Consider the following 15,602-nt stretch of genomic DNA (forward strand, 5'->3'; position numbering starts at 1 on the left):
GTGCGACAAAAAGCTATTAATCTCCTTTGTTTAACTTTTTAAACAGAACTTGTTAAGGGAAGAAATATTTGAAGCTTTAAATTGAAAAAAAATATGCACATACACACACAACACATACATACATACATACATACATACATACATACTTAAGTCCTTAAACACCGAAACAGCTTTTGAGTACGCAAACCTAAGGTTGTAGAAATTACTTGTATACTCAACGTACTCTTCAGTATCATACGAGACCGACTGCAGGACCCGTGGAAGAGAATTTTGGAAGTTAGCAATTAGGATGGATAGAAGCTCTAAAATGCAGATCCCTGGGTAAATCCTTGGCATAAATATTGTTACGAAATGTACAAGCGGTAAGATGGCTTCCCCGCAAAGCAGTTTTAGGGTTGCCATAAAATGGCAAATGAGGACAGTGTTGCCATATTTGGCGATAAATCGCCCGTTTGGCGAGATTTGACGACAAAATTGGCGATATACCATGGACGGTTGGAGAACCTTCTGGAACGAATTCTTACCGGTTTAGCCCAGAATGCTCTCGAACACAAGCCGAAAGCTTTATAAACCCTGCTGGTCCGCAGTCAGTTAGTGCGTCTCAGAGAGTGTGCCTCGTCTAGCGAGCCGTGCGGAGTCGATCGAGTTGACAGCCGGGAAACGAGTGCCGAGTGGGTCGTCGAGTGCACCGAAAGAGTTTCTTAGTGTATCGCGGTTAGTGTATAGTCGAGAGAGCGTGTTGAGCTCCGGGAACGACTGAACCGAAGAGTCGGGAGCTGTGCTGGTGTGTCGTCGAGTGCATCGCGAGTTGTAGCGTGGAGAGTCTCAAGAGTACGTGGAGTTCCGAGAACGACCAAGCAGAGTCAGGAGCTGTACTCTGGTGCTTTGCAGGAAGCTATCTCCACCGTTATTGCCTGACAGTGTGAAGGCTGTGTCGCTGATTGTTCCAGCGTGTTTATAGTAGTTCATCAACGACTATAAAACGTGTTTTGGAGCTGTTCTGACAATACTGGCAAATAAAGTGTGTTTCGATACTTCGTAAAGTGTCGTCGTTATTCACTCCAAATCTACACGAACCCCGTACGAACGTGAAGGAAGAAAATAACGCAAGAACTGGTGTCAGAAGAATAGGAAAAACGTAACAATATGTTACTCATGACATGGAAAATCGTAAAATCTTTAATGAAATTTGCCTACAGAACAGTGATGGGTGAACGACAGTATGCATATAGAAATGATATGCCATATTTAGCCAGCCACGCTAAACTGACGATCAGGGAGGGTCTGACACACAATGGGTGGACTAGATCTTCAAACCTAAACATGTCTAATTATTTCAACTAGTACAACTGGATAATTTTCTTGTGTAGGGAATGCGAATTATCGAGCAAGAGACGGAGTACAGCAGTATGCAATACATTTCCCTAACCCCGTTCATCCTATTGTGGCAGTGAATAAGAAGTAGTTTTCCTTACAAAGTCCTCCACAAAGGCATTCTTTCCTTTAAGCAGATAGTCCTCATGTACTTCCCCGTATTCAAATAATCTAACCTAAGCCTGTCGCGGTTTGCTGTCACCAGTGGCGTTCCAGTGTAAGCAATTAAGAGCATTACCAGTCCTCCCTATTCAGGTAGGCCGATGCTGGTATGTACGCGCAGCGCAGTTGATATCTTGGTGTATACTTTAGCCCATTCTTACCGAATAACTACATGTGAGAAACGTTGCTGCAATGCGTGATTTTACATTTATTCGTGCACAAGAGGCTTGCTAATGCAAGAGCTGCTGTCAAGAAATTATCAGGAACAGTACGACTGCTTAAACTTCATGACTTACACACTGTTATGAATTTTGTACTTAAATCGCTAATTTTAATAGAACTGTAACCAAAATTGTTTTTATTTCTCCGTGCAATGCAGTGCGAAACAAATTTTAAGAGAAAGCTATGCCGGAAAAGTAAAAATACAGGAGCACATGCATTTAACATTGAATAAATGGATATCTCTGTAATTTGTTTTTAAATTGAATAAATGTAATTGACCACCATGTTAGCTGTAACCGTAATTACATCCTCTTATTGCTTTCCAAAATTCTCGAGAAGCAGAACTTACTAGAGATTAGAGAGAGAACATATCATGTCAGTTGTTTAGATAGTTGCTTGTAGAGTCATTAGGTTTATTGGAAGCAGAAAAGATGAAAAATATGCAACCACCTTTACCGGGAATCGAACCACGGACCTCTGAAATACCGGCTCAGTGTGCAGAACCACTACACCACGAAGACACGCTAGGGAAGTGGGAGAAATACCTTATATACTCCCCTTTTTAAAGGACGACTAGGGTTTTAGGGGAACTAATCGCCAAATCCTGGGTGCGGAGAATCATCATCCACAATTCTTTTAATTCGGGCGCCACTTGCAGAGTCATAAGATGTTTTTGGAAGCAGGCAAGATGAAAAATATGCAACCGTCTTCGCCGGGAATCGAACCACGGACCTCTGGAATACCGACCCAGTGTACAGAACCCCTACACCACGAAGGCACCCTAGAGAAATGGGAGAAATACCTTATATGCTTAGTTATTGTAATTGCGATTTATTTAGTTCCACGTGAACTCAGATATCTGAATTAGCTTTCTTTTTCGATAACGCTTTGCAGTGCGTTGTATTTTAACGTTTCTAGAAGTTTGCAGTACAAGTATTGATTATATTGCGTGCTAATGTGAACACTTGTACGAATACCTCTGAAGAAAATTCCAGCGTTCTGTTATATTCATTTTGATAAGAATAAATTTTATTAACCTTTTATTGGACTTGCGCATTCAATCTATTACAAACCCGTACGCACGCAATACTTTTTGGTGTCTGAAGTGGGATTGAATGTCAGTGACAAGAGCGGGGGAGAAACAATTAAGGCAATTAGTGGCAGCCTTTGCTGCGTTTCAAGAAAGATAGAAGCTGCTCAAGAATCCGTTAAAGAACAAATGAAAGCCGTCTAAGGAAAGATGGAAGAACATGTTAAAGAAATGGAAGCCGATGAAGGAAAGATTGAAGCAGGTCAAGAGGAAGTAAAAAAAAAAAAGAAATTACCTACATTATAGAAAACAAATTTGAGGCCATGGAAGGCAGAATAGACGCTGTTGAAAATAAAGTTGGACACACTGAAGAAGGAGTTTCTTTTAAAGAACAAATCGAAGGAAGAGTTTCGGCCATCCAACAACAGATCGAACAACAAATTGAAGAAAGAGTTTCTGCCGTCCAAGGACAAATCGAACAAAAAATTTAAGACAGGGTTTTTGCTGTGATCGCCAAAGAAGTTGACAGATTAAAGAGATGCATAGCGACAGCAGGAAGCAATTCTAATGGCTTTAAATTTTTATCCGTGCCTGCTCGTTCCTTTCTGAAGTTATCCACATATGATAGAAGACATCTTGGCAAGTAGTACATATTCAAGCCCGTGTTTGACATTTCTCTTTTTTTTTACAACACACGGAGAGATAATTAAATAAAAGTATGAATGAAATAGATAATTGAGAACAGCGCTTTCTAAAAGAAACTTGTTTATGCTATTTGCCATCTAAAATGCTGCACCAAAGTACTAAACTAGTTTTCCTTCCAGATCTCTGGAAGGAGCCAGACAAATGAGAAGAAAAATTGTATTTTAGATTCAAGTACAGATGAAGAATCTTTGTCTCTAGAACATATCTTCTGTAACCACTATAATTTCTAGGTTAGAATATTTGTAAGGATTGGCCTCGTGTTTGAATTAGAATTTATAATTTAAAGATCTCAACAAGGTCATTTAGACCTTGTTTTCGAACTATTCAGTTCTGTCAGGAAGTATGTAAAGATTTTAAGTTTTACTAACATTTATTTTATTTTAAAACTTTGCAAGGCCTCTCTTATTTTCCATTTCCAGCCAGAATAAACGCGAACATTTTATGCAAATTAAGCTCGCAAACTGTTAAGCATTTAGGTATGGCTTTTAGCCAAGAGAGACTGAGAGAGAGACTGCCTGAACTCGCGAGCTTTTCAGTCAGTTCCTGTCTACCTTTAAGGCCAGAACTTAATTCTCTTTGATACTTGAAGACGTATTGTAGTTTCCCGCATTCTGCTCTCTACATACATAGAGTTTAAAAGGCCAATCTTCGCGTTACCAGTTTTTGTAGAGTATCTGAGTTTAGTTTTTATTTTATTAGGTTAGTTTTACTTCTTATTTTTTACGTTTCAGACCATAAGTGCTGATGTTTGTATCCCGAAGTGCGGGATCAACTGTACACTGTGAGAAATAAAGTGTAATTTAACCCTTCTCGTTTGTCTTCTACACTTTAATTTAACCCTTCTCATTTGTCTTCTAATTTGTCTTCTATGAACATAGTTTTGAGTTGACTCCCTGTTTCTACTCAGCTTATGTTCCTACTAGTTATGTTTCCAAAGGCTATTAGAAGGAATAGTAGTCCTGACAACTTTGACCTAGAAATTTTCCTCCTTTCCTCTTCTTTAGCTTGTTTTTCCTAAATGTATGGTCTGAGATAGTCTGCTGTACCCGCACAAAAGCATGGTAACACTGTTGCTTTTTCTTCGTATATAGCTCAGCTTCCAGTCTCCAGTCTTTTCACCAGTCTCCCACTTCTCTGACATCACGTGACTTTTCTGACCAGCCTCTCTGATGTTACATTCCCTATGAACTATCATTGAAAAACAACGTCATTCTCGCAACTGTTAGGATCTTCAATTTATGAAGATATTCAGGGTTAAGGTTAGCCAGATTCCGTGGTTTTCGCCTGCGGCCGCATAAGTGACAGGGAGGTTAACGATCTGCGAACAGTAAGGAAGTGAGATTAACGATCTGCTAACATGTATTATCGAAGCATTAAGCAATGTTAGAGAGACATTATGATTTTGAAACCAGAGAATGTAGTAAATCTATCGCGTTCTTGCTAAGATTTGAATCACAAAATCTCCACTTGTTATCTGAAATATGCTAAAAGATTACACTAAGAGAGCACCCATGAGGATATCCAGCAATTCTTTGTAACGTAACACCTGAACGCTGCAGAACACCTAACAAGTAGTTTTAGCTCGAACAGAGATGTATACTGCTGACAGTGGTGCACATATCAAGCATGGTTAACTATACTCGCGATAAAAAAAAGCAACAAACGCTAAAAGAAGAAGGTACGATTGGAAGAAAAGGGAAGCATATGAGGTAGAGGCTGCATCACCGAATGCAAACAGGCAATCAAAAATTAGTTTAAAACACACTTCCGCAATCACAACGCCTTAAGAAGAAGCATACGGGACCTATGCATCAGTTCCCAAGGAGCGATATTTCTGTGTAATCCGAGACTGCCAAAGTGGAAAGCATGAGCCGAAGATGGCATTTGTTCGATGAAATGCGCCTAAGGGCTTTCGGGATGTATGTTGCAAGCTGGTATAAGACAATCACTGTTACAAGACAGCTGATTGTCTTGTTGCTTATTTCTTGAGCTTTATTAGTAAATTTGTATCTACTTTATCACGTCACGCACGTGATTAGTGATATTTTTACTGATGATCAGAAACAGAGGGATCTGAATTCCAGGGCTTCTAGTCAAGCTGTTGGCGTATAAATGGCATCATTTCATATTAAATTAGTGCAGATCTATTCCAGGGGTTAGCTGGAATTTTAAAGGGTATTAATGATGATTAAATAGTCAATAGTCGAATACGCACCAGCAACTGATCGGCATCATCAAGATCCCTTGGGTTACAAAAAAGTTCTTAGTAAAATTAATAATTACTTGTTTATTAAAAAAAAGCCTAATATCATGTAGTAAGGAAGTAATCATTATAGAAGGAATGGGGAAAACAGCTATAAGGTACATGCAGGGGTACACCGAAATCTTTTGAAGTGCTTGGGGCCTTTAAAGGTCTTAATCCGGAGAGTCTCTGGGGTATGGGCGTCAATTCCTGAAAGATTCACACCAGGACAGGAGTTCGTTTCCGGTATTCTGCTCTGTTCTTTGTTCTGACGGTGACACCTACTTATGTTATTCTTGTGTGGTGGATCTTTCCTAAATCGTGCATGAAACTCACGATGCACTGTAACCACAGATCTCAATACCTCAAAATGGAGAACACACAAAGCCTTTTCCTGTTGCGACACCATCTTGGAAACTGATGCTGCGGCTGCCCAGTTATCATGACAAACAAACAGCAGGTAACGCATGAGAAACTTGGACAGTTGCCTATGCCTACGGTGTAGATTTTACCATGGGCAAGGTAATACATCGATTTATTATTAATTTTTAAAACCGCACCATTCATTTATAAACACCCATTGGTCATTTATTCAAAACAAAGCCTTCTTATTTGCATTCAACATGTCTACATTTTTAGCGTATTTTCAAGGTTAAACTGGATAATTATTATTATTACTTTGCATGGCATTCCTGCAATACGCCTGGGTCATCCGTTGCGATGTAAACCCTCCGTTTAGTTTTTTGGTCTGATGTCAGTTCAAAGGTTTGAAAGTATTCTTCGGCATGTTGCATGTATTCTTCCAACTTGTGTGCTTGCGCTTCAGAGCCTATTTTATCCGTGCGTCGGACATGTATTCTAAATTGGGAGAAATAACATAAAACTTCCGTCCATTAATAGAAGCTATAAAAATAAAAATGAATTTGATATTTAATGAAAATTCTATACATGTCTCCTGAAATTTTTTGTTCAATTATTATTATTATTATTTTTTTTTTACATTTTGTTGCATTACAATTAAATAATTTCTCAAAACTAAATACTAATAGATTATGCATAAATATATAAATCATGGTCTAATCTCTAAAATTAAACACTCGATGAGATAGTTATAAACTAAGAAAATAAATACATTAAAATATTAATTCGACGAATATGTGTAGTACTGTTACCATTTTATTTATTTAGCAATGAATTCTTTTTATCAGATCTTACAAAATTTCTGAGACGTTCCTGATATCAGAAATGTCTATGAGGTGTCTTTTTTTTTGGGGGGGGGGGTTCTTCTTCTAGGGCATTTTTGTAAACACATGATCAGGCAAATGTATGATCCTATGAATGCATATGATCTTTAATTCGCAATTGATGTAGCCTGGCAAACTGTCAGGTCTCAGAGATGTAGCCGTTTAATTCTATCGTAAGATCCTCACTTCGCTTTTAAATTGAAACTATGCGTTAGTTAACGAGTGTAGTGACTAGTAATATTTTTATAATTTTGTAATTTATATCTTTATAATCTGTGTCTTTAGTTTTCAATAATATCTTCAAATAATTAAATTTATAACACATTTAAATGATCCAATATAAATTTACCTCATTATTAAGTGTTATAAACATTATACCAATTACTTATCGGCATATATCTCGTAAAAAATATTTTTTAATGCACATTATTTGTGTAATAATTATGTATAGAAACTGATAAAACCATAACTAAACTGTTTTAATTTTTAGACTAACTGCCCTAAATTTAATTTTCTAAATTACTGAAATGGGCCCACCAGCGGCCGAGCGGTAAAGTCGCTGAACACTGGTAGTTCGGTCCGAGGTTCGAATCCCGAGAACGGGCTGGCTGCATGGGTGTTTTCGTGGTTTTCCCCATGTGTAACGTGTATACGAGCCAGTTTCCATTAGAAAGTCCTCCACGAAGGCATCCCTCCCCTTAGGCAGATAGCCCTAGTGTGCTTTGCCATAATTAAATTAAATACACCTAAATTACTGAAATAGCTAAGGAGCTGAAACTTACTAAAACTTCAAAACCAGACTCTGAAGTGAAATTGGTTTATTGTTTTTAAGTAAACTCTTTGTTTAGTTACTATATAATTTGTTTATGAGGGAGAAAGATCAAACACTTCGGTTCCTTAACTGGAACTTATGCTGAATCTTAGCGAGTACTGAGAACTAACGAAAATTCTCGTCACGGTTGGTATGTTGTTCCTACTCTGCTAGTCGGCCATGTTTAGGGGTAGATTGGCAGTTTAAAAAGACAGATTTCCAAAGACTGCGCCGAAGTCCAAAAGGAAATGAGTTCTGACACTTTATTAAACAACCGAATCTGAGTGTTAGCATAAAATTCTGTTATTTATGTGGTATTCGTTGTATCAATTAGTAAAACTGTGAGCCTCTGTATATATGCCTCACTTTCTCTAAAAAGAAAGACATGTGGAGCATTCTTAAAGACATGCGAGAGTTAAGCAGGTGCGAAGAAACATGCAAAATCGCATGTCGCATGCAATCTTTTAGGTAAACATAATATTTATTGTTTGTACTCATCCAGTCAAGAAGAGTTTAAATGGAAAACAGAGGGATAAATTTATTGAACTCGAAGGGTATTGCTCAAAATATTTAATTTGTTTTTGATCCTCGGTATCTCGTCTTATTATTATGAATTTACCCACTCTTCGTTTGCTTTATCATTCAGTTTAGTATTTTAGTTATTTTGCTTCAATTTTTTATTCAGCTCTTTATCATTAATTTAGTTTATTAATATTGTTATTTATCTTTTTACATTTTGCCTAGTTTAAATTATGTATCATTTATTCTTTAGATTTAGACATTAGACATCTGATTTTAGACATTAGGCCCTGTATTTCGACAAATTTGCAAAACAAAAATTTCATGAAATTCTATCTTAACTGATAGGTAAAACTATCAAATTCAGACTTATATGAAAATAAAGTAGCACTATGTCTCCATACTATTGACCAGGACCATAGATGGTATGTATTATTCTATGGTTATAGACCAATCATGTCGGCCTATAATCATGGAGATACAAATATATGGAGCCCTAAATCTGAGGTTGAAACTGAGTCAGTTATCAATCCACGCTCAATTTCTTTTATCGGTCCTCGTCCACTTCCTCCTTACAATAGGATGCTATGGCATCGATGATACTCTCGACAATATTTTCTATATTTTTAATTTAAAGAGATAAAATGTTTTGTTGTGTGACAACAGACACACAACAAACCATTTCAAGTTTAACATTCATTGGATTTTAACATTGGGATTGCAAGTTTAACATTCACTGGATGTTCAGAAAGAATGCATCAAAAAGCAAAAAATTAAGCTTAATTAATTAAAGTAATGTATATTCCTCTTTCCATTGGTATTGCTTCTGTATTCTTTCGTGTTAGAATTTTCTAAGTGTAGTCGTTCTTGTATTAAAAATACTAATTTACAGTTTACATTGGAGTTAAGGTAATGCTAGATATTATGAATGTGATGTTGTTTAAATGCTATTTCTTAATTTTTTAATATTTAATATTCATAAAATAGTATCTTATAGCATTATGGAATTATGACTTTTGAAAAACTTTTAGAAAATGAAAATTTGATTGATTCTATTTACGTAATTTGAAATTAGTTAAAGTTAATTTTGCTTAAAATGCTTCATGTTAATTTTGCTTGCTTAAAATTAATTAAAAGTAATGTTTTTATAAGTAAATCAAATGATATTTGTGTTAAATATTAATAACTAGTTGATGATATCATAAAAAATAATGAAATATACTTAAAGACTAACTTCTTTAGCTAGAAAGAATTTTGGAAACTTTAATAATTTTTTTTGCATAAGTTTCAAGATTATCTACAAGATCTTTTTGTATTTCATTTTTACATTTCTCTTCCTAAGAAAGCTGCTAAATTTTAAGTTAAATATAATTTTTCTCTGCAGAAGTCATTATCATATGATTTACGCTTACTATATATAAGTGCAAAATATTTACCTGAGTGCTTAAACGCAGCATTAACATTATCGAAGGATCAGAAGTATGTAGGGCTGTAAAGTGCTACTGGAAAATTTACATTAAAAATAATAATAATATTTAATTAATTAGTTTTGTGCAAAGGAGAATAACTTTTACGGTTATTTGTCAAGTATAATCAAGTTTTTGATGGTACTGAAAAAAGAATGCTATTAATAAAATTAAATAATAAAAATATCCTCGATCCAACGCAAACTCTCTTTTCTAATAATAAATTTTTACATACTGTTTTTACGAAATTTTAAGTGTCTGATTTTTATCTTATTTAATTAATTAATGTGGCTCATTAATTTATTTTTAACTCAACTGAATTTGCGGTCATCTGAATTAACTTTGTTTGAAGAATAGTGTACATAAACATTGTCGGTAATATGAATAAAATCTATTAAATTTTGAATTAATTCCTTAAATTTTAACAAGATATTAATTTTCTGTTTCATAATATTTAATCAGAGTTAATATTAACATTTCTGTGTGCATCTCATAGTAGACAAGGAAGAAATTATTTGCATTACATGACCTCAAAAGCGATCTATTTTAGGATTTAATTTAAATATTCTACTCATGGATGTACAAATCTATTTTGTATATTTTGCTTAATGTATCTCAAAATTCCTATTAAGCTTTCGATAACATGGATTAGATGTTATGAGGTAAGTATTTAAATACAGGGGAACTAAGAGATTGTGCAACTAAATCGTCTTCATGAAATCTAATTTTTCGAATTTCTGATGAAAGTCATACTTTCGCTATAAATAAAGACTGCTCATGTTTCATGTTAATATTTTTTTTCTTAAGTATAGAAAAGCATTTTAGAAGTTTTATTATGTATACAGAAATCAATCTATTATTTTCTTCAATTTTCGTTTCTGGTATTTACTAGTTGGAGATTTTCCTAAAAAACTACCTTAAGTTTACAATCATTTTTTGCTATTAAAATATTAGTTATTAATGTTATATCTGATTAGGACTTCAGTTTCACTTCTGTCACTTATATTAAATACTTAAATAGCACAGAAAAATTAATTGCTTTGAAATTACATCTCTGTGTCTATCAATGCTTTTTAAAAGTATTTCTTAATATTTTATTTTATGCTTATTGCAAACTGCTAATGCTTGTAAAATCTAACTGTGGTAAATTTAAAAATCATTTTAATAGTATGACCAAAATTTTTAGTTTATTTGCAAAAAGATAGCTTATTAGCATGTTTAAAATAGTGAAAAATACGTAGAGTTACATATAATTAGTAGCCTGACTGGGCCGATAAAACGAGAGAGGCAGGCAAGATTATCAGAGAAATGGCTTCAAACGGTCCTACAGTAAGGGAATTAGTCGCTTCATTACTTCTACTTCCATGCCTATAACTGAAATTCTCATAAGTGAGAGATATGGTCACTTTACTTATCCGCCAAACTAAGTTAATGGCACTACAGGGTATAAGTAAGAGATGTGTAACTATGAAACTTTTGTATTTGTTATGGTGTAATTATATGTAGATAATCCACAGAAATGGTAGCCGATAAAAATGAGCGAGGCAAGCAAGCTTATCAGCGAAATGGCTTCAACCTGTCTTATAGTGAGGTGTTAACTGCTTCATAACTTCTGTCTCCATGCTTATAACTGAGAATCTCATAAGTGTAATTATGAATCTCATATGTGTAATTATGAAACTTTTGTATTTAATACGGTATAACCCATAGTTGTGGTATAGTTAGCTAGAGATATCTAGAGATGGATCAATTAATATATAAATTGTAATCTTAAATTTATATTATTTAATTTTTATTAATTTTACCCTTTTGAAAACTTGTGAAGAATAAAAAATTCTTCTTCTTTTTTTCATTATATATGATTCAATGCCAAAAAATGATTTTAAATGTTAACCTGACCCATTAAAATACTAAGCGATTATATTAAAATTTAATAATATTAAATTACTGTTAATAAAGTAAGATAGAAGAACTATGTTAACTAAAATATTTTCATACATTTACCTTTTATCTTAGTGATATATCATCAACTACATGGAACTTAAAAAACTGAAATTAAGTAAAGGTAGTTTATCCCATTAAAAAAATCGTTTTTAATATATAACAGTTTTAGTTTCACAGAGCATATGCGCATTATAAAATTAATATATTCTGTACTCACCCAGCGACGGAGCTTGTGAAATTTATATTTCTAGTTAACTTCTCTAATAATGAACTTAGATGAATGTTTGGTCTCATTAAATACTGAAGAAATTGTCCGTACCACCATGCTAAAGGATTTCCATAAAGTCGTATTATCCTGGGACCTAATTTTCTGGGAATAGTACGCATGATCCAACGGGCTTTGTTATCTGCCAAAGAGATATATTATTTTTAAATATCATGAGATAATTTATAAGAAATGTACAACAATTTTTTAAATACATTTCCTGAATATATATATATATATATATAAAAGAGAAAAGAAATACAGAAAAAAAATTGCTTCCCCCCACTTTAAATCTAGGAAATCATGTTGATGCTAATTGAGATTCAAAATAAAGGTATGCCGCAGGTAAACGAGTATTATTTATTTCGATGCATCTTTATTTATGCACCTACCAACAATTACAGATATAAGTTATTTTATGTTATCATAATTAACTAGTTTTGTGGTTTGAATCTTCAATTACTATTGATTTTAATTTTCTATTACTTCTTTTTTTTTTAGCTCTCAAGAGGATGCAAATGAGTTAAGAGTATTTAAGGCAAGGGTTTTGAATGTTTTAGATAGACAATTGGCAGCAACGCTCGCAGATTTGCTTTCTATCCCCCAATAGTGCCGGTTAATATTCTAACATTAGCCATTTGCTAGCCGAAGTTAAATCACGCTATTAAAGTTTGAGTCAGCTGAGTTAGGCCATGTTTCATCATTTCAAAGGTACATCATCTCAAAGGTACGAAGCCGATTTCTTATCAAAGTATGTCAGCTGGAAAGTCAGTTTTTTCAAAGGGATGTTACTGCATCCGTTATTTGTCTCGAATAGCGAGACGAAGTCCGGGTGCAACTGCAAGGTGTAATTCACATCTGACCTCGACGCAACAAGCAGAAGAAAACAGGGTTTTCGTGCACCAAAGCCTGCGCAAAAGGGCCGATGCTATTCGCACCAGCGGTGCGGTTAGCAGCTTAAGCTATTCGCACCAACATTAACCACGCATGTGCAATGAGTTGTCAGATCCGTGATTTGAGCCCAATAAAAAAGAACGGATTCTACGTACGCGAACTGCATAATAGTAAGTGTTGTAGTGAATCTTTTTTTTTTTTTAAGACGGGTTACTTACCCTGGCGTAGTTTATCATTTTTTAAGCGTTGGCGGCTTTCAAAAGTTTAGAACGGAAAATGGGTTCCTTTTCTTATAAAAAAAAGGAACACATTTCCTGTTATTAAAGTATATATAAAAAAGGTTAGAATTTTATGTTCGCAATGTTTATCGTTTTCCTGAATAATTTAAATTAGTTGGGATAGTTTAAATTACTGGTTTGGGGGGACAAAATCTTGTTTACATTTTTTGAACTTCTTAGAATACATTTAGTTTCAAAGATGTGTTTTGCGCAATCAGGACTTTAATTCATTCCTCTTTGAAAATTTTCGTCCAAGAAAGGATACTAAAAATTAGATAGAGGATTTCTGTGTAGAAAATTTAGACATGAATTAAGTTAAAAGTGATTAAATCAACTACTAAACAATTAATCATATAATACTGGTTATTAACAATTTTGTATGCCTGTTTATTTTTTTTTATTGAAATACTTGGCATTTTCAGGACGTAAAAAGTATTCCAAAAAACTTTGAAATATTAGTACAAACACATTAATAAATTAAATTGAAATAAATAATGGGATGTTATTTAAAAGACAGAAATAATTTAATGTAAGAAATTTAGATTTAAAAATTTACACACACAAATGAGTTATCAGATTTTATAAGGTTTTATTTTATAAATAACTTTAATTTTGAAGTATGGCATTTGAACCTATAAACATGCGTGAATACTGAAAAAGTGATGAGTATAAAAGAATATTATAATTTTCAGTAAGTTTTCTTATTGAATAATAAATTCTGACAGTCCTATGCTATAAGACTAGGGTCTAAGTTTACATAAAAATTCTTCTGTTAAATAAAAGAATCTAAGTAATTTCTGTAGCCTTTTTGTCAATACATTAAAGATTTTTTAACTAATTACACATCCTCGCTTGCAATTATAACCATCATTAAATCCCTATTTTATCTGATTATTTCCTGAACATTATTATGTATATAGATTGACCTCGTCTTTGTAACTGATAATTATTACTTGCAAATTATTCTCTTGCTGGTAAACTATTAACACTATTGCTGAGTTAGGGTTCATAACCTTCGCTCTCGCTACCTCTGCCAACGAAAATCGGCTTAAACTGCTGGTACCTGGGCTGATTGTGCGCATGCTCGAACGTAGGCCGTGTGAATAGCTTCTTAGCTATTCGCACCGTCGGTGCGATTAGCCACTGCGGCTCAAAAGGGGTCTGTTCGCGAGGAGAACATATCAAGTTCTTCCTTTTCTTGTCAGACAACTTAAGATAGTGTCATCTTCACTGCTACAGGAACTCAAATGGTTAAGCACAAATTCTTTTCATTGATGAGCTAATGTTCAATTTAAATACGATACTTTTACCTGCACAGATCAATTTTTAAGTTTCAACGTACTTTTATCTAGGGAATCAATCCACAGTTAGGAAAACTGAGTCATTCGTTCACACCCTTTCTACAAATTATTAAAAGACCCAGTTTTGATGGTGGTAAATTCACAGCTGAGGAAGAATCGTGATAAATAATCTCACAGATCATATTTGTTGTCTCACAGTTGCATATTTGCAACTGAAATCCAGCAACTGGCTAAAATACGTAAACGAGATCATAAAGACCCAAGCGAGGTAGTTAAGAATTTCACCTAAAAGACAATAAATCTTGAGCCCATTTAACATTTTTATGGATGAATAATTTGAATTGAAGATATCTTCATATAGGATTCAATCCACTTGTCACAAGTCCTTTCTGTTGAATATGTCTAGAATGTCTTGGAACACCGAGTTGCAGCAGAACAGACTCGTTCCCTGAGCAATCAGCGGGTCAGATCTTCCATTTTAAAAGAATAATTTTTAATCCTAAAAGTTTTAACTCGAAGCCTGATTAATTTCATGAAAGGCCTGCGTGTCTGTCCAATTAGCGCGTAACACTACGTGTCTGCGCATGAAAATGTGCACCATATTAACTGTTTCTAAGACAATGCAGATGCCACGGCTTGTTTGGAATCATCTATGTATTTTCTCTGTATCATATGTGTATTCCTACGGCATTTGAATAGCATGATATTGTTCTATTTAATTTCATGTAAAAATACATTCCTTTTTTATTCATCAGAAGCAGTATTGAATTTCCTAAGTAGGCTTTATAAAGACCATTCAGTATTTTATTTCGGGGAAGGAGTCGGGAAAAATATGCAGTAAAATCCGCTTGGCTCTAAAATCTTCATAGATTTTGAAAAAGCGAGCCTCGTCCTAAAAAGAGATAGAAAGGTCTGATTTTGGTTTTATATGATTACGACAAAGGCTCAAGGGCTATCTGCCTGAGGGGAGGGATGCCTTCGTGGAGAATATTCTAAGGTAAACTCGCTCGTCTATATGTTACACGTGGGGAAAGCACGAAAACCCGCATTGTCCAGCCCATTCGCCGGAATTCGAGCCCTAGATCGAACTACCAGTGTTCAGCGACTTTACTGCTCAGCCGCTGTTGGGCCCAGAGATAGAAAGG

At 34.5% G+C, this 15,602-nt stretch overlaps 1 protein-coding gene across 5 annotated transcripts in view; it reads right to left on the reverse strand.

Annotated features, from left to right (window-relative positions):
* Positions 1 to 15,602, reverse strand: part of LOC118199442 (alpha-(1,6)-fucosyltransferase-like) — a 223,312-nt gene that overhangs the window by 92,342 nt on the left and 115,368 nt on the right. For 4 of the 5 annotated variants that reach the window (XM_085810142.1, XM_085810145.1, XM_085810144.1 and 1 more), the window contains 2 exons: positions 11,937 to 12,126; positions 6,414 to 6,593 (listed from right to left, as the gene is read on the reverse strand). In XM_085810142.1, coding sequence (XP_085666268.1) covers positions 6,414 to 6,593; positions 11,937 to 12,126 — 370 coding nt within the window. The remainder of the gene's footprint in view (positions 1 to 6,413; positions 6,594 to 11,936; positions 12,127 to 15,602) is intronic. The other variant, XM_085810143.1, reaches the window with a different exon arrangement.

The sequence above is a fragment of the Stegodyphus dumicola genome, chromosome X2 (genome assembly GCF_044657685.1).
Source record: "Stegodyphus dumicola isolate Sdum_Otavi_A_Nest chromosome X2, ASM4465768v1".
Lineage (NCBI taxonomy): Eukaryota > Metazoa > Arthropoda > Arachnida > Araneae > Eresidae > Stegodyphus > Stegodyphus dumicola.